At 47.7% G+C, this 20,000-nt stretch overlaps 1 protein-coding gene across 1 annotated transcript in view; it reads right to left on the minus strand.

The window, feature by feature from the left end:
* Positions 1-20,000, minus strand: part of micu1 (mitochondrial calcium uptake 1) — a 149,398-nt gene that overhangs the window by 59,058 nt on the left and 70,340 nt on the right. The window contains 3 exon segments of the mRNA XM_031798895.1: positions 9,489-9,571; positions 10,618-10,732; positions 12,186-12,191. Coding sequence (XP_031654755.1) covers positions 9,489-9,571; positions 10,618-10,732; positions 12,186-12,191 — 204 coding nt within the window.

Here is a 20,000-nt window from a genome sequence, read left to right on the forward strand (position 1 = left end):
GCGAGGAGAGAGAGAGGGTTGGAGGGAGGCGAGGAGAGAGAGAGGGTTGGAGGGAGGCGAGGAGAGAGAGAGGGTTGGAGGGAGAGGGTTGGAGGGAGGTGAGGAGAGAGAGAGGGTTGGAGGGAGGCGAGGAGAGAGAGAGGGTTGGAGGGAGGCGAGGAGAGAGAGAGGGTTGGAGGGAGGCGAGGCGAGAGAGAGGGTTGGAGGGAGGCGAGGCGAGGAGAGAGGGTTGGAGGGAGGCGAGGCGAGGAGAGAGGGTTGGAGGGAGGCGAGGAGAGAGCGAGGGTTGGAGGGAGGCGAGAGCGAGGGTTGGAGGGAGGCGAGAGCGAGGTGGAGAGGAGGCGAGAGAGAGGGTTGGAGGGAGGCGAAGAGAGAGCGGGTTGGAGGGAGGCGAGAGCGGGTTGGAGGGAGGCGAGGAGAGAGAGAGAGAGGGTTGGAGGGAGGCGAGAGCGAGGGTTGGAGGGAGGCGAGGAGAGAGAGAGGGTTGGAGGGAGGCGAGGAGAGAGAGAGGGTTGGAGGGAGGCGAGGAGAGAGAGAGGGTTGGAGGGAGGCGAGGGGAGAGGGGGTGGAGGGAGGCGAGGAGAGAGAGAGGGTTGGAGGGAGGCGAGGAGAGAGAGAGGGTTGGAGGGAGGCGAGGAGAGAGAGAGGGGTTGGAGGGAGGCGAGGAGAGAGAGAGGGTTGGAGGAGGAGAGGAGGGAGAGAGGGTTGGAGGGAGGAGAGAGGAGAGAGAGGCGAGAGAGAGGGGGTTGGAGGGAGGCGAGGAGAGAGCGAGGGTTGGAGGGAGGCGAGGAGGAGAGCGAGGGTTGGAGGGAGGCGAGGAGAGAGAGAGGGTGGAGGGAGGCGAGGAGAGAGAGAGGGTTGGAGGGAGGCGAGGAGAGAGAGAGGGTTGGAGGGAGGCGAGGAGAGAGAGAGGGTTGGAGGGAGGCGAGGAGAGAGAGAGGGTTGGAGGGAGGCGAGGAGAGAGAGAGAGGGTTGGAGGGAGGGCGGGGAGGAGAGAGAGAGGGTTGGAGGGAGGCGAGGGAAGAGAGAGAGTTGGAGGGAGGCGAGGAGAGAGAGGGTTGGAGGGAGGTGAGGAGAGAGAGGGGTTGGAGGGAGGCGCAGGAGAGAGAGAGGGTGGAGGAGGGCGAGGAGAGAGAGAGGGTTGGAGGGAGCGAGGCGAGAGAGAGGGTTGGAGGGAGGCGAGGCGAGGAGAGAGGGTTGGAGGGAGGCGAGGCGAGGAGAGAGGGTTGGAGGGAGGCGAGAGAGAGGGTTGGAGGGAGGCGAGGAGAGAGCGAGGGGAGGGAGGGTGGAGGGAGGCGAGGAGAGAGGAGAGAGAGGGGTTGGAGGGAGGCGAGGAGAGAGCGAGGTTGGAGGGAGGCGAGAGCGAGGGTTGGAGGGAGGCGAGAGAGAGGGTTGGAGGGGGAGGCGAGAGCGGGGGTTGGAGGGAGGCGAGGAGAGAGAGAGAGGGTTGGAGGGAGGCGAGGAGAGAGAGAGGGTTGGAGGGAGGCGAGGAGAGAGAGAGGGTTGGAGGGAGGCGAGGAGGAGAGAGAGGGTTGGAGGGAGGCGAGGAAGAGGAGAGTTGGAAGCGAGGGAGAGAGAGGGTTGGAGGGAGGCGAGGAGAGAGAGAGGGTTGGAGGGAGGCGGAGGAGGAGAGAGAGGGTGGGAGGGAGGTGAGGAGAGAGAGAGGGTTGGAGGGAGGCGAGGAGAGAGAGAGGGTTGGAGGGAGGCGAGGAGAGAGAGAGGGTTGGAGGGAGGCGAGGCGAGAGAGAGGGTTGGAGGGAGGCGAGGCGGGAGAGAGGGTTGGAGGGAGGCGAGGCGACGAGAGAGGGTTGGAGGGAGGCGAGGCGAGAGGGTTGGAGGGAGGCGAGGAGAGAGCGAGGGTTGGAGGGAGGCGAGGAGAGAGAGCGAGGGTTGGAGGGAGGCGAGGAGAGGAGAGCGAGGGTTGGAGGGAGGCGAGAGAGCGAGGGTTGGAGGGAGGCGAGGAGAGAGAGAGGGTTGGAGGGAGGCGAGAGCGAGGGTTGGAGGGAGGCGAGGAGAGAGAGAGAGGGTTGGAGGGAGGCGAGGAGAGAGAGCGAGGGTTGGAGGGAGGCGAGGAGAGAGCGAGGGTTGGAGGGAGGCGAGGAGAGAGCGAGGGTTGGAGGGAGGCGAGGAGAGAGAGCGAGGGTTGGAGGGAGGCGAGGAGAGAGCGAGGGTTGGAGGGAGGCGAGGAGAGAGAGAGGGTTGGAGGGAGGCGAGGAGAGAGAGAGGGTTGGAGGGAGGCGAGGAGAGAGAGAGGCGAGGAGAGAGAGAGGGTTGGAGGGAGGCGAGGAGAGAGAGGGTTGGAGGGAGGTGAGGAGAGAGAGAGGGTTGGAGGGAGGAGAGGAGGAGAGAGAGAGGGTTGGAGGGAGGCGAGGAGAGAGAGAGGGTTGGAGGGAGGCGAGGCGAGAGAGGGTTGGAGGGAGGCGAGGCGGGAGAGAGGGTTGGAGGGACGGCGAGGCGAGGAGAGAGGGTTTGGCAGGGAGGCCGAGGCCCGAGGAGAGAGGGTTGGAGGGAGGCGAGGAGAGAGCGAGGTTGGAGGAGGCGAGGAGAGAGCGAGGGTTGGAGGGAGGCGAGGAGAGAGCGAGGGTTGGAGGGAGGCGAGAGCGAGGGTTGGAGGAGGCGAGAGGCGAGGGTTGGAGGGAGGCGAGAGAGAGGGTTGGAGGGAGCGAGAGCGAGGGTTGGAGGGAGGCGAGGAGAGAGAGAGGGTTGAGGGAGGCGAGAGAGAGAGAGGGTTGGAGGGAGGGCGAGGAGAGAGAGAAGGGTTGGAGGAGGGAGGAGAGAGGAAGAGAGGAGAGAGGAGGGAGGAAGAGAGGAAGGAGGAAGAGAGGAAGAGAGGAAAGAGGGAGGGAGGGAGGGGAGGAGGGGAGGGAGGGAGGGAGGAGGGGAGGAGGGTGAGGGAGGGAGGGAGGGAGGGAGGGAGGGAGGGAGGGAGGGAGGGAGGGAGAAGAGAGCGGGAGGGAGAAGAGAGCGGGAGGGGGGGGAGGGAGGGAGGAGAGAGAGGTGGGGCATTATTACAACAGTGTTGTCAGCAGTGGAACGGTCCCGATGACACATGCCCATACTGGTCTGAGACCTGAGGAAAAGAAACGGTCTTGATATGGACCAATTAAAACCATTACAAACTTAATCATTTAATCTGTGAATGCCACTGGCTGATCCTTTGATCCAATCAAAACGTAATTAAGGCAAATAATTGATTGTATTATACTGAAATCAATCCCACATGAACCAAACATACTTCTATCAACATAATTAGCTTCACGGAGAGAGCACAGTGTGTCGTGCAAGAGGATTCCATTATGGGCCTAAACCAATTATTCTTTCACAGTTTGACATACAAAAGAACTCTACACAGGAAAAATAAATACATCTGCTCTTTCTGAGAGTGTACTGTGAAAGTGGCCAGAGGTGGAACAAATTAAATCAGAGGGAGAAACTATATAGTACACCTCTGTTGTCCTGAATGACACCCTAATCCCTGTGTAGTGCCACTACTTTCTGAGAGTGTACTGTGAAAGTGGCCAGAGGTGGAAAAAATTTAATCAGAGGGAGACACTATATAGTACACCCTCTGTTGTCCCTGAATGACACCCTAATCCCTGTGTAGTGCACTACTTTCTGAGAGTGTACTGTGAAAGTGGCCAGAGGTGGACAAATTAAATCAGAGGGAGAAACTATATAGTACACCTCTGTTGTCCTGAATGACACCCTAATCCCTGTGTAGTGCACTACTTTCTGAGAGTGTACTGTGAAAGTGGCCAGAGGTGGAACAAATTAAATCAGAGGGAGACACTATATACAGTGTTACACCTCTCTGTTGTCCTGAATGACACCCTAATCCCTGTATAGTGCACTACGTTAGACCAGGACCCTAATCCCTGTATAGTGCACTACGTTAGACCAGGACCCTAATCCCTGTATAGTGCACTACGTTAGACCAGGACCCTAATCCCTGTATAGTGCACTACGTTAGACCAGAGCCCTAATCCCTGTATAGTGCACTACGTTAGACCAGAGCCCTAATCCCTGTATAGTGCACTACGTTAGACCAGAGCCCTAATCCCTGTATAGTGCACTACGTTAGACCAGAGCCCTAATCCCTGTATAGTGCACTACGTTAGACCAGAGCCCTAATCCCTGTATAGTGCACTACGTTAGACCAGAGCCCTAATCCCTGTATAGTGCACTACGTTAGACCAGGACCCTAATCCCTGTATAGTGCACTACGTTAGACCAGGACCCTAATCCCTGTATAGTGCACTACGTTAGACCAGAGCCCTAATCCCTGTATAGTGCACTACGTTAGACCAGGACCCTAATCCCTGTATAGTGCACTACGTTAGACCAGAGCCCTAATCCCTGTATAGTGCACTACGTTAGACCAGAGCCCTAATCCCTGTATAGTGCACTACTTTAGACCACACCCAATAGGGACAGGGTGTGATTTGTAATGCAGCCACTGTGTGTCGTGCGTATGTATCTATACCTTCTCTTCTTCTGAGATAGATATATAACAGCCAGATGGTATGGCTACTGATACAGCCTGCAGTCTCAAACCATTTATCTAAGTCCCCTGGAGAAGAGAAGCAATATGACAGGATATTGAACACAATACAGGGGTTCAGTCAGGTGTGTGTGTGTGCGTTTCACAGCTTGGCTGACTAGATAATTCTGATTGGTCAAAAGGGTACTAACTATTTCCTAATAAACGCATGGCACAGGACTCCACGGCCCCTCGTCGTCGTTTATCTCTAACAAAAACGTCGTAGGCCTGTGTGTGAGCCGTAGTATTGACTGTAGTATTGACTGTAATGGCCGTAGTATTGACCGTAGTATTGACTGTAATGGTCATAGTATTGACTGTAGTATTGACTGTAATGGTCATAGTATTGACTGTAATGGTCGTAGTATTGACTGTAATGGTCGTAGTATTGACCGTAGTATTGACTGTAGTAGCTGTAGTATTGGCTGTAGTATTGACTGTAGTATTGACCGTAGTATTGACCGTAATGGCCGTAGTATTGACCCGTAGTATTGACTGTAATGGCCGTAGTATTGACCGTAGTATTGACTGTAATGGCCGTAGTATTGACTGTAATGGTCATAGTATTTGACCGTAGTATTGACTGTAATGGCCGTAGTATTGACCGTAGTATTGACTGTAATGGCCGTAGTATTGACCGTAGTATTGACTGTAATGGCCGTAGTATTGACTGTAGTATTGACTGTAAATGGCCGTAGTATTGACTGTAATGGCCGTAGTATTGACCGTAGTATTGACCGTAGTATTGACTGTAGTATTGACTGTAATGGCCGTAGTATTGACTGTAATGGCCGTAGTATTGACTGTAATGGCCGTAGTATTGACTGTAATGGCCGTAGTATTAGACTGTAATGGCCGTAGTATTGACTGTAATGGCCGTAGTATTGACTGTAATGGCCGTAGTATTGACTGTAATGGCCGTAGTATTGACTGTAATGGCCGTAGTATTGACTGTAATGGCCGTAGTATTGACTGTAATGGCCGTAGTATTGACTGTAATGGCCGTAGTATTGACTGTAATGGCCGTAGTATTGACCGTAGTATTGACTGTAGTAGCCGTAGTATTGACTGTAGTATTGACCGTAATGGTCGTAGTATTGACTGTAATGGCCGTAGTATTGACTGTAGTAGCCGTAGTATTGACTGTAGTAGCTGTAGTATTGACTGTAATGGCCGTAGTATTGACTGTAGTATTGACTGTAATGGCCGTAGTATTGACTGTAATGGCCGTAGTATTGACCGTAGTATTGACTGTAGTATTGACTGTAGTGGCCGTAGTATTGACCGTAGTATTGACTGTAGTGGCCGTAGTATTGACCGTAGTATTGACTGTAATGGCCGTAGTATTGACTGTAATGGCCGTAGTATTGACTGTAATGGCCGTAGTATTGACTGTAATGGCCGTAGTATTGACTGTAATGGCCGTAGTATTGACTGTAATGGCCGTAGTATTGACCGTAATGGCCGTAGTATTGACCGTAGTATTGACTGTAGTAGCCGTAGTATTGACTGTAGTATTGACCGTAATGGTCGTAGTATTGACTGTAATGGCCGTAGTATTGACTGTAGTAGCCGTAGTATTGACTGTAGTAGCTGTAGTATTGACTGTAATGGCCGTAGTATTGACTGTAGTATTGACTGTAATGGCCGTAGTATTGACTGTAATGGCCTAGTATTGACCGTAGTATGACTGTAGTATTGACTGTAGTGGCCGTAGTATTGACCGTAGTATTGACTGTAGTGGCCGTAGTATGACTGTAGTATTGACTGTAATGGTCGTAGTATTGACTGTAGTATTGACTGTAATGGTCGTAGTATTGACTGTAGTATTGACTGTAATGGTCGTAGTATTGACTGTAGTATTGACTGTAATGGTCGTAGTATTGACTGTAGTATTGACTGTAATGGTCGTAGTATTGACTGTAGTATTGACTGTAATGGCCGTAGTATTGACCGTAGTATTGACTGTAATGGCCGTAGTATTGACCGTAGTATTGACTGTAATGGCCGTAGTAGTATTGACTGTAATGGCCGTAGTATTGACTGTAATGGCCGTAGTATTGACTGTAATGGCCGTAGTATTGACTGTAATGGCCGTAGTATTGACTGTAATGGCCATAGTATTGACTGTAATGGCCGTAGTATTGACTGTAATGGCCGTAGTATTGACTGTAATGGCCGTAGTATTGACTAATGGCCGTAGTATTGACTGTAATGGCCGTAGTATTGACCGTAGTATTGACTGTAGTAGCCGTAGTATTGACTGTAGTATTGACCGTAATGGTCGTAGTATTGACTGTAATGGCCGTAGTATTGACTGTAGTAGCCGTAGTATTGACTGTAGTAGCTGTAGTATTGACTGTAATGGCCGTAGTATTGACTGTAGTATTGACTGTAATGGCCGTAGTATTGACTGTAATGGCCGTAGTATTGACTGTAATGGCCCGTAGTATTGACCGTAGTATTGACTGTAGTATTGACTGTAGTGGCCGTAGTATTGACTGTAGTGGCCGTAGTATTGACCGTAGTATTGACTGTAATGGTCGTAGTATTGACTGTAATGGCCGTAGTATTGACTGTAATGGCCGTAGTATTGACTGTAATGGCCGTAGTATTGACTGTAATGGCCGTAGTATTGACTAATGGCCGTAGTATTGACTGTAATGGCCGTAGTATTGACCGTAGTATTGACTGTAGTAGCCGTAGTATTGACTGTAGTATTGACCGTAATGGTCGTAGTATTGACTGTAATGGCCGTAGTATTGACTGTAGTAGCCGTAGTATTGACTGTAGTAGCTGTAGTATTGACTGTAATGGCCGTAGTATTGACTGTAGTATTGACTGTAATGGCCGTAGTATTGACTGTAATGGCCGTAGTATTGACCGTAGTATTGACTGTAGTATTGACTGTAGTGGCCGTAGTATTGACCGTAGTATTGACCGTAGTGGCCGTAGTATTGACCGTAGTATTGACTGTAATGGTCGTAGTATTGACTGTAATGGCCGTAGTATTGACTGTAATGGCCGTAGTATTGACTGTAATGGCCGTAGTATTGACTGTAATGGCCGTAGTATTGACCGTAATGGCCGTAGTATTGACCGTAGTATTGACTGTAGTAGCCGTAGTATTGACTGTAGTATTGACCGTAATGGTCGTAGTATTGACTGTAATGGCCGTAGTATTGACTGTAGTAGCCGTAGTATTGACTGTAGTAGCTGTAGTATTGACTGTAATGGCCGTAGTATTGACTGTAGTATTGACTGTAATGGCCGTAGTATTGACTGTAATGGCCGTAGTATTGACCGTAGTATTGACTGTAGTATTGACTGTAGTGGCCGTAGTATTGACCGTAGTATTGACTGTAGTGGCCGTAGTATTGACTGTAGTATTGACTGTAATGGTCGTAGTATTGACTGTAGTGGTCGTAGTATTGACTGTAGTGGCCGTAGTATTGACTGTAGTGGCCGTAGTATTGACTGTAGTATTGACTGTAGTATTGACCGTAGTATTGACTGTAATGGGCGTAGTATTGACTGTAGTATTGACTGTAGTATTGACCGTAGTATTGACTGTAATGGCCGTAGTATTGACTGTAATGGCCGTAGTATTGACTGTAATGGCCGTAGTATTGACCGTAATGGCCGTAGTATTGACCGTAGTATTGACTGTAGTAGCCGTAGTATTGACTGTAGTATTGACCGTAATGGTCGTAGTATTGACTGTAATGGTCGTAGTATTGACTGTAGTATTGACCGTAGTATTGACTGTAATGGGCGTAGTATTGACTGTAGTATTGACTGTAATGGGCGTAGTATTGACTGTAGTATTGACTGTAATGGCCGTAGTATTGACTGTAATGGTCGTAGTATTGACTGTAGTATTGACTGTAATGGTCGTAGTATTGACTGTAGTGGCCGTAGTATTGACTGTAATGGTCGTAGTATTGACTGTAGTATTGACCGTAGTATTGACTGTAATGGCCGTAGTATTGACTGTAATGGCCGTAGTATTGACCGTAGTATTGACTGTAGTATTGACTGTAGTGGCCGTAGTATTGACCGTAGTATTGACTGTAGTGGCCGTAGTATTGACTGTAGTATTGACTGTAATGGTCGTAGTATTGACTGTAGTGGTCGTAGTATTGACTGTAGTGGCCGTAGTATTGACTGTAGTGGCCGTAGTATTGACTGTAGTATTGACTGTAGTATTGACCGTAGTATTGACTGTAATGGGCGTAGTATTGACTGTAGTATTGACTGTAGTATTGACCGTAGTATTGACTGTAATGGCCGTAGTATTGACTGTAATGGCCGTAGTATTGACTGTAATGGCCGTAGTATTGACCGTAATGGCCGTAGTATTGACCGTAGTATTGACTGTAGTAGCCGTAGTATTGACTGTAGTATTGACCGTAATGGTCGTAGTATTGACTGTAATGGTCGTAGTATTGACTGTAGTATTGACCGTAGTATTGACTGTAATGGGCGTAGTATTGACTGTAGTATTGACTGTAATGGGCGTAGTATTGACTGTAGTATTGACTGTAATGGGCGTAGTATTGACTGTAGTATTGACTGTAATGGCCGTAGTATTGACTGTAATGGTCGTAGTATTGACTGTAGTATTGACTGTAATGGTCGTAGTATTGACTGTAGTGGCCGTAGTATTGACTGTAATGGTCGTAGTATTGACTGTAGTATTGACCGTAGTATTGACTGTAATGGCCGTAGTATTGACTGTAATGGTCGTAGTATTGACTGTAGTGGCCGTAGTATTGACTGTAATGGTCGTAGTATTGACTGTAGTATTGACCGTAGTATTGACTGTAATGGCCGTAGTATTGACTGTAGTATTGACCGTAATGGCCGTAGCATTGACTGTAATGACCCAAAAAAAACAGCTGCTTATGAGGCATGTATGATGATATTGCTATAGTTGTGTGTTGACCTGTTCAAACTCATCCAGGTCCACCTCTCCATCTCCGTTCAGGTCGAACATCTTGAAGGCGATCTCAAAGTTCCTCTGGGGCGCTGCGAGAGAAACACACAAGGGAGAAACGCTACATTACTAGTCTCATGATCAGACCTGGGTTCAAATATTACATCAACTCTCCTTCAAATACTTTGATCATTTGCTCTGGGTTTGCCAGGAGTGGCAGATTAGCAGCGTTGATTGTTCCCATTGGTTGCCACTGCACCAGGAACAAGTACAAACGCACACAAAACAAATACAGGGTCTTCGTTTGGGCCTTTGTCCATTCTGCTCCTTCTATTTCTATGGGATTAACAATAATAATGACTCACAGGAGTAATTCACAACATGAGACCAACACCTACAGAGCCTTCAGATTGTATTCACACTTACTTGACTACTTCCACAAGTTGTCGTGGTACAGCCTGAATTTAAAAACAGATTGAATTAAGATTCTGTGTTTACTGGCCTCCACACAATACCTCAAATTAGTTTTTTTAATTTTTATATTTACAAATGATTTATTTTTTCAAAATGAATGAAAAGATGAAATGTTTTGAGTCAATAAGTGTTCAACCCCCGTTGTTATGGAAATCCTAAATAAGTTCAGGAGTAAAGGTTTGCTTATCAAGTCATATAATTTTTGAATAACTACCTCGTCTCTGTAACCCACACACACATACAATTATCTGTAAACTCCCTCAAACAGTGAATTTAAAACACAGATTTAATCACAAAGAACAGGGATGTTTTCCAATGCCTCGCAAAGAAGGGCACTTAAATTAACTTTATGTCCTGAAAACAAAGTTATGTTTGTACAACACATAAATGAGTGCCATATTTTCAAGCATAGTGGTGGCTGCATCATGTTATGGGTATGCTTGTCATCAGCAAGGACTACACACTTCACTACAGACATCAACATGGGTTACTGGGTTCAGGCCTTCACTACACACATCAACATGGGTTACTGGGTTCAGTAGTATGTGTGGGAATTGAACCCACAACCTTGGTGTCACCACTACTTGTCGGTCGGTCGGTCTGTGTGAGAGTCAGGTCCAAAGAGAGGCCTGTGTGTGTGTGTGTGTGTGTGTGTGGGACTTACTAGAGAGCACGGTAGTGAGGAAGATGTAATCAGAGAAGGAGATGAGACCACACTCTCCCAGTGTGAAGAAGATACTGTCCTCATCCGCAAACTTCTCCCTCTCCTGGGAAATCTTCTACTCATCAGGAAGAGAGAGAGAAAGAAGAGCGAGATACACTAGTTACAGCCCGTGTGAGCAAGGGGAACCTCCCAGGTTTGGGTTGCAGCATACCACTACTAATCAAGACTGGAGAGGCTCCTCACTGTGTGTGACATGATGGAGATCCCCTTCAAGCACACACAAACACTAATATACAGTAGGGATTAGCACGCAATGCTAACACAATGCGCTAACAGAATGCGCTAACACAATATGCTAACACAATGCTAACACAATGCTAACACAATGCTAACACAATGCTAACACAATGCTAACACAATGCTAACGACACAGTGAAAACAACCATGCAAGTGCTACATACATGTCACACATCCAGGCAGAGGGAGCAGTGAGGAATCAAAGTTAGTCAGCACAATACAATATAAACTGATCCTAAACAGTGGTATAATAACGCAGACATCAAATAGAGAAACGAGGTCTCTCTCTGTCTCTCACACACACACACCTCAATAAGTGTCCTATTAGACACAGAGTGGACAAAACATTAGGTACCCTTTCCATGACAGACTGACCAGGTGAAAGTTATGATCCCTTATTGATGTCACTTGTTAAATCCACTTCAAATCATTGTCGATGGAGGAGGAGGAGACGGGTTAAAGAAGGATTTTTAAGCCTTAAAACATGGGTCGTGTATGTGTGTCATTCAGAGGGTGAATGGGCAAGATAAAAAATATTTAAGTGCCTTTAAACGGGGTTATGGTAGTAGGTGCCGGGTGTCACCGGTTTGAGTGTGTCAAGAACTGCAACGCTGCTGGGTTTTTCACGCTGAACAGTTTTCCTGTGTTTATTAAGAATGGTCCACCACCCAAAAGGACACCCAGCCAACTTGACACAACCGTGGGAAGCATTGGAGTCAACATGGGCCAGCATCCCTGTGGAACGCTTTCAACACCTCGTAGAGTCCATGTCCCAAACTATTGAGGCTGTTCTGAGGGCAATAAGGGGGTGCAACAACATTTTTTGGAAGGTGTTCTTATGTTTTGTACACTCAGCGTACACACACACACACACACACACACACAAGGTATTCACACTGACTCACAAGTGGGAGAATCTCAGATTAAGCCTAGTCCTCAACTTAAAACAATAAAACAGTAATTATATTGCATATTATCGAACATGTTTGATCTAGGCTTTATCTGGGTCTGGTTATTCAGACCATAGACTCTCACACAGACAGAGGAAAACTACAGAGGAAAACTACATTAATAAAAAGTGAAATTAAAACAGTGATGTTGTAACATGCAGAAACAGCACAGTGGGAGATCACGGTGAGAGTCCATTACAGCACAGAGATCACAGTGGGAGATCACGAGTACAGTGTGTCACCAGACTACTCTATATAGAGCATGCAGAAATCTGGGTCAGGTCAAGGACTGGCTGAGACCAGACCCACCACAGGAGTTACCTCCGTCTGATAGAAGAGTCCAGGAGAGAGAGAAGAGAGAGAGAGGAGAGAGAGAAGAGAGGGAGGAGAGCGAGAGAGAAGAGAGGGAGGAGAGCGAGAGAGAAGAGAGGGAGGAGAGCGAGAGAGAAGAGAGGGAGGAGAGCGAGAGAGAAGAGAGGGAGGAGAGCGAGAGAGAAGAGAGGGAGGAGAGCGAGAGAGAGAAGAGAGGGAGGAGAGCGAGAGAGAAGAGAGGGAGGAGAGCGAGCGAGAAGAGAGGGAGGAGAGCGAGCGAGAAGAGAGGGAGGAGAGAGAGCGAGAAGAGAGGGCGAGAAGAGAGAGCGAGAAGAGAGAGCGAGAAGAGAGGGAGGAGAGAGAGCGAGAAGAGAGGGAGGAGAGAGAGCGAGAAGAGAGGGAGGAGAGAGAGCGAGAAGAGAGGGAGGAGAGAGAGAGAGAAGAGAGGGAGGAGAGAGAGAGAGAAGAGAGGGAGGAGAGAGAGAGAGAAGAGAGGGAGGAGAGAGAGAGAGAAGAGAGGGAGGAGAGAGAGAGAGAAGAGAGGGAGGAGAGAGAGAGAGAAGAGAGGGAGGAGAGAGAGAGAGAAGAGAGGGAGGAGAGAGAGAGAGAAGAGAGGGAGGAGAGAGAGAGAGAAGAGAGGGAGGAGAGAGAGAGAAGAGAGGGAGGAGAGGTTAAAACACTCCACCCTGACTCTTCACAAGGGACACACCTTGGCTCTGGTATAAAGTCAAACACAGACACATTAAGTACATAGTGCCCTTACCCAAACAGACCTAGGCTGTCCCAGATAGCACCCTGTTCCCTATACCCTATATATGGGCCCCCATAACTGTAAAGGGAATAGGGGGCCAGTTGGGACACAGACCAGGAGCTTCCTGTAACACTAGTAACACATGAGTCATCCTGTAACACATCTGGACTCATAATAGGTCTGTCCCAAATGGAACTTTAATTCCCTTTATCTAGTCCTTTTGACCACGGACCATATATATGTCACGGGTGTAAATATAGCGGACAATATATATGTCACGGGTGTAAATATAGCGGACAATATATATATGTCCCGGGTGTAAATATAGCGGACAATATATATATGTCCCGGGTGTAAATATAGCGGACAATATATATATGTCCCGGGTGTAAATATAGAGGACAATATATATATGTCCCGGGTGTAAATATAGAGGACAATATATATGTCCCGGGTGTAAATATAGCGGACAATATACATGTCCCGGGTGTAAATATAAGGGACAATATATATATCTCACGGGTGTAAATATGGGGGACAATATATATATATACACACACACACGTCACGGGTGTAAATATAGGGGACAACATATGTGTCACGGGTGTAAATATAGGGGACAATATATATATATATATACACACACACACACGTCACGGGTGTAAATATAGGGGACAACATATGTGTCACGGGTGTAAATATAGGGGACAATATACAGTGCCTTGCGAAAGTATTCGGCCCCCTTGAACTTTGCGACCTTTTGCCACATTTCAGGCTTCAAACATAAAGATATAAAACTGTATTTTTTTGTGAAGAATCAACAACAAGTGGGACACAATCATGAAGTGGAACGACATTTATTGGATATTTCAAACTTTTTTAACAAATCAAAAACTGAAAAATTGGGCGTGCAAAATTATTCAGCCCCTTTACTTTCAGTGCAGCAAACTCTCTCCAGAAGTTCAGTGAGAATCTCTGAATGATCCAATGTTGACCTAAATGACTAATGATGATAAATACAATCCACCTGTGTGTAATCAAGTCTCCGTATAAATGCACCTGCACTGTGATAGTCTCAGAGGTCCGTTAAAAGCGCAGAGAGCATCATGAAGAACAAGGAACACACCAGGCAGGTCCGGAATACTGTTGTGAAGAAGTTTAAAGCCGGATTTGGATACAAAAATATTTCCCAAGCTTTAAACATCCCAAGGAGCACTGTGCAAGCGATAATATTGAAATGGAAGGAGTATCAGACCACTGCAAATCTACCAAGACCTGGCCGTCCCTCTAAACTTTCAGCTCATACAAGGAGAAGACTGATCAGAGATGCAGCCAAGAGGCCCATGATCACTCTGGATGAACTGCAGAGATCTACAGCTGAGGTGGGAGACTCTGTCCATAGGACAACAATCAGTCGTATATTGCACAAATCTGGCCTTTATGGAAGAGTGGCAAGAAGAAAGCCATTTCTTAAAGATATCCATAAAAAGTGTTATTTAAAGTTTGCCACAAGCCACCTGGGAGACACACCAAACATGTGGAAGAAGGTGCTCTGGTCAGATGAAACCAAAATTGAACTTTTTGGCAACAATGCAAAACGTTATGTTTGGCGTAAAAGCAACACAGCTCATCACCCTGAACACACCATCCCCACTGTCAAACATGGTGGTGGCAGCATCATGGTTTGGGCCTGCTTTTCTTCAGCAGGGACAGGGAAGATGGTTAAAATTGATGGGAAGATGGATGGAGCCAAATACAGGACCATTCTGGAAGAAAACCTGATGGAGTCTGCAAAAGACCTGAGACTGGGACGGAGATTTGTCTTCCAACAAGACAATGATCCAAAACATAAAGCAAAATCTACAATGGAATGGTTCAAAAATAAACATATCCAGGTGTTAGAATGGCCAAGTCAAAGTCCAGACCTGAATCCAATCTAGAATCTGTGGAAAGAACTGAAAACTGCTGTTCACAAATGCTCTCCATCCAACCTCACTGAGCTCGAGCTGTTTTGCAAGGAGGAATGGGAAAAAAATTCAGTCTCTCGATGTGCAAAACTGATAGAGACATACCCCAAGCGACTTACAGCTGTAATCGCAGCAAAAGGTGGCGCTACAAAGTATTAACTTAAGGGGGCTGAATAATTTTGCACGCCCAATTTTTCAGTTTTTGATTTGTTAAAAAAGTTTGAAATATCCAATAAATGTCGTTCCACTTCATGATTGTGTCCCACTTGTTGTTGATTCTTCACAAAAAAAATACAGTTTTATATCTTTATGTTTGAAGCCTGAAATGTGGCAAAAGGTCGCAAAGTTCAAGGGGGCCGAATACTTTCGCAAGGCACTGTATATATACACACACGTCACGGGTGTAAATATAGGGGACAACATGTCACGGGTGTAAATATAGGGGACTATATATATATATATATATATATATATATATATGCACACGTCACGGGTGTAAATATAGGGGACAACATATGTGTCACGGGTGTAAATATAGGGGACAATATATATATACACACACGTCACGGGTGTAAATATAGGGGACAACATATGTCACGGGTGTAAATATAGGGGACAATATGTGTCACGGGTGTAAATATAGGGGACAACATATGTGTCACGGGTGTAAATATAGGGGACAACATATGTGTCACGGGTGTAAATATAGGGGACAATATATATGTCACGGGTGTAAATATAGCAAATATGGTTTCCACAGTAACATTATTGATGTTTTACACATTTACAAAAGGGGAAGGAGTGGGTGAGAGAGAGAGGAGGAGGAGGATGCCAGAGACCGAGAAAGAAGAGAAGCGAGAGGGGAATATTTTATATCCAGCACTACGGCTGAAATGGAGAGAGAACCCAAGCAGGGGAGGAACGAGGGAGAACAGAGAGCGACAGGAAAGCCAGCTGGTGATTGTTTGTGTTGTCTGCAGGTGTGGTACCACTGTAGATGAGTGCATAGTGGCGGCTTTGACTTGTGTTTGGGGTGAATGGTACCAGTTGACAGATTGGACATGTGGGCCCTTGGCAAATAACCTGTGCTCACACGCACACACACTAATGTAGAGTACATTATGATAAAGTACAGTAGAGTATAACACATTACAATGCAGCAAAGTACACAAGAGTCCAGTACAATAAAGTAGTGCACATCAAAGTAAAGCACAGTACAATCATTTACAGTACAATATAGTAAAATAAAGTAGTGAACAGTACAAATAAAGTAGAATTACAAATCGACTCATCCCAGGAGACTTTACTCAGTCTCTCCCTATCCTTCCATCTCCCTCTCTCTGTCAGATGACAGACTTGATATGGTGTGAACCACAGGGCCCCCGATTAAACCACAGGGCCCCCGATTAAACCACAGGGGCCCCCCCTATAAACACCACAGGGGCCCCCCCTATAAACACCACAGGGGCCCCCCCTATAAACACCACAGGGGCCCCCCCTATAAACACCACAGGGCCCCCCCCTATAAACACCACAGGGCCCCCCCCCTATAAACACCACAGGGCCCCCCCTATAAACACCACAGGGCCCCCCCTATAAACACCACAGGGCCCCCCGTATAAACACCACAGGGCCCCCCGTATAAACACCACAGGGCCCCCCGTATAAACACCACAGGGCCCCCCGTATAAACACCACAGGGCCCCCCGTATAAACACCACAGGGCCCCAGTAAACCACAGAGCCCCAGTAAACCACAGAGCCCCAGTAAACCACAGAGCCCCAGTAAACCACAGGGCCCCCCGTATAAACACCACAGGGCCCCCCGTATAAACACCACAGGGCCCCAGTAAACCACAGAGCCCCTGGTGGAACATAGTGCACTATATAAAGAATAGCATTCCACTTCGGACTCCCTCTCAGTGTCATTGATTTTAAAAAACAGGCTCGTGTGAATTTCTGTAATAATACGAAGCGTAATCTGTGTTGATTTAGGCTCAGCTGAATGTGCTTGTGAGACAGTTTTCTCCCCAGCTAAACCAGAATCATCTTGGATAAACTCTAGCGGTTGTATTTCTATTAATAACACTCAGAGGGTCCGAGTTAATAACCTTCTGCTCTAGCCTGCATCCCCAACGGAACCCCACTCCATATTTAGTGCACTACTTTAGACCAGGGCCTATAGGTCTCAGGTCAAAAGTAGTGCACTTATCTAAGGGATCCATTTGAGAAACAACCAGGATCTTCAATTGGAGTGTAAATCCTAATTACTGCAGTGCTGGAGTTAATTAAGTAAGTACTGCCTTCCCCTGTGTGTGTCTGTCAGTCTCTGTCACGCTATGAGAGGCCCTGCAGGCTCGAGTCAAGTGCACTGTGTGGTTATTCCTCAAGCACTGTGTGTGTGTGTGTGTGTGTGTGTGTGTGTGTGTGTGTGTGTGTGTGTGTGTTCAGCTCAGGCAGAAAGACAAATCAGAGCTTGGGCCAGGAGGGTAGGCTAGGCCACAGGGAGACCGAGAGAGAGACAACTCTGTAGGTTAGGGTAAAAGCCTGGTCAGACTATTTTACACCAACATATGAGAGATGATCTCTAGCAGTCCAGCCAGGCTAGCTAGCAGTCCAGCCAGGAGAGCAGTCCAGCCAGGCTAGCTAGCAGTCCAGCCAGGAGAGCAGTCCAGCCAGGCTAGCTAGCAGTCCAGCCAGGCTAGCTAGCAGTCCAGCCAGGAGAGCAGTCCAGCCAGGAGAGCAGTCCAGCCAGGAGAGCAGTCCAGCCAGGAGAGCAGTCCAGCCAGGCTAGCAGTCCAGCCAGGCTAGCTAGCAGTCCAGCCAGGAGAGCAGTCCAGCCAGGAGAGCAGTCCAGCCAGGAGAGCAGTCCAGCCAGGAGAGCAGTCCAGCCAGGAGAGCAGTCCAGCCAGGAGAGCAGTCCAGCCAGGAGAGCAGTCCAGCCAGGAGAGCAGTCCAGCCAGGAGAGCAGTCCAGCCAGGAGAGCAGTCCAGCCAGGCTAGCAGTCCAGCCAGGCTAGCAGTCCAGCCAGGCTAGCAGTCCAGTCAGGCTAGCAGTCCTGCTGAAGTCAACTACTAGCCCAACACTCCAGTGAACTCTGACTAGATCTGAAAAACAGCCAGATGCATGCATTAATCTAAATCTCTCAACTTATTTCACTCGAGTGGCTTTCCAGGGAACCAAACTAGGCCGAAACTCAACTGAACTCCCAGAGGCTAACTAAGCAACGGTTTGAGCCAAAGTCACTGGACTGAATAACCACAGTACAGCCAGAGGGCTGAATAACCACAGCCAGAGGGCTGCATGCAGAAAGACTCACATCTTTCAACTCAGTTCACTTCGATGCAAGTTAAATGCAGCACTGCGGTTTTGTGAAATATCCAGTTCTGAAGGCCATTAAAAGTGGGGCGGTTATGTGTAGTCTATTCCCTGATCCCAGATCAGTCTGTACAGTACAGCCAACTACTATCCAGCCAACTATTCCCTGATCCCAGATCAGTCTGTACAGTACAGCCAACTACTATACAGCCAACTGTTCCCTGATGCCAGATCAGTCTGTGCAGTACAGCCAACAGTTCCCTGATGCCAGATCAGTCTATGCAGTACAGCCAACTACTATACAGCCAACTATTCCCTGATCCCAGATCAGTCTGTGCAGTACAGCCAACTACTATACTATACAGACAACTGTTCCCTGATGCCAGATCAGTCTGTGCAGTACAGCCAACTACTATACTATACAGACAACTGTTCCCTGATGCCAGATCAGTCTGTGCAGTACAGCCAACTGTTCCCTGATGCCAGATCAGTCTGTGTAGTACAGCCAACTGTTCCCTGATGCCAGATCAGTCTGTGCAGTACAGCCAACTACTATACAGCCAACTATTCCCTGATGCCAGATCAGTCTGTGCAGTACAGCCAACTACTATACAGCCAACTATTCCCTGATGCCAGATCAGTCTGTGCAGTACAGCCAACTGTTCCCTGATGCCAGATCAGTCTGTGCAGTACAGCCAACTGTTCCCTGATGCCAGATCAGTCTGTGCAGTACAGCCAACTGTTCCCTGATGCCAGATCAGTCTGTGCAGTACAGCCAACTACTATACAGCCAACTATTCCCTGATGCCAGATCAGTCTGTGCAGTACAGCCAACTACTATACAGCCAACTATTCCCTGGTCCCAGATCAGTCAGTGCAGTACAGCCAACTACTATACAGCCAACTATTCCCTGATCCCAGATCAGTCTGTGCAGTACAGCCAACTACTATACTATACAGCCAACTGTTCCCTGATGCCAGATCAGTCTGTGCAGTACAGCCAACTGTTTCCTGATGCCAGATCAGTCTGTGCAGTACAGCCAACTACTATACAGCCAACTATTTCCTGATGCCAGAACAGTCTGTGCAGTACAGACAACTGTTCCCTGATGCCAGATCAGTCTGTGCAGTACAGCCAACTACTATACAGCCAACTATTCCCTGATCCCAGATCAGTCTGTGCAGTACAGCCAACTACTATCCTATACAGCCAACTGTTCCCTGATGGCAGAACAGTCTGTGCAGTACAGACAACTGTTCCCTGATGCCAGATCAGTCTGTGCAGTACAGCCAACTGTTCCCTGATGCCAGATCAGTCTGTGCAGTACAGCCAACTACTATACAGCCAACTATTCCCTGATGCCAGATCAGTCTGTGCAGTACAGCCAACTACTATACAGCCAACTATTCCCTGGTCCCAGATCAGTCAGTGCAGTACAGCCAACTACTATACAGCCAACTATTCCCTGATCCCAGATCAGTCTGTGCAGTACAGCCAACTACTATACTATACAGCCAACTGTTCCCTGATTCCAGATCAGTCTGTGCAGTACAGCCAACTGTTTCCTGATGCCAGATCAGTCTGTGCAGTACAGCCAACTACTATACAGCCAACTATTCCCTGATCCCAGATCAGTCTGTGCAGTACAGCCAACTACTATACTATACAGCCAACTGTTCCCTGATGCCAGATCAGTCTGTGCAGTACAGCCAACTGTTTCCTGATGCCAGATCAGTCTGTGCAGTACAGCCAACTACTATACAGCCAACTATTTCCTGATGCCAGAAC

This window comes from Oncorhynchus kisutch, linkage group LG20 (genome assembly GCF_002021735.2).
Source record: "Oncorhynchus kisutch isolate 150728-3 linkage group LG20, Okis_V2, whole genome shotgun sequence".
NCBI lineage: Eukaryota > Metazoa > Chordata > Actinopteri > Salmoniformes > Salmonidae > Oncorhynchus > Oncorhynchus kisutch.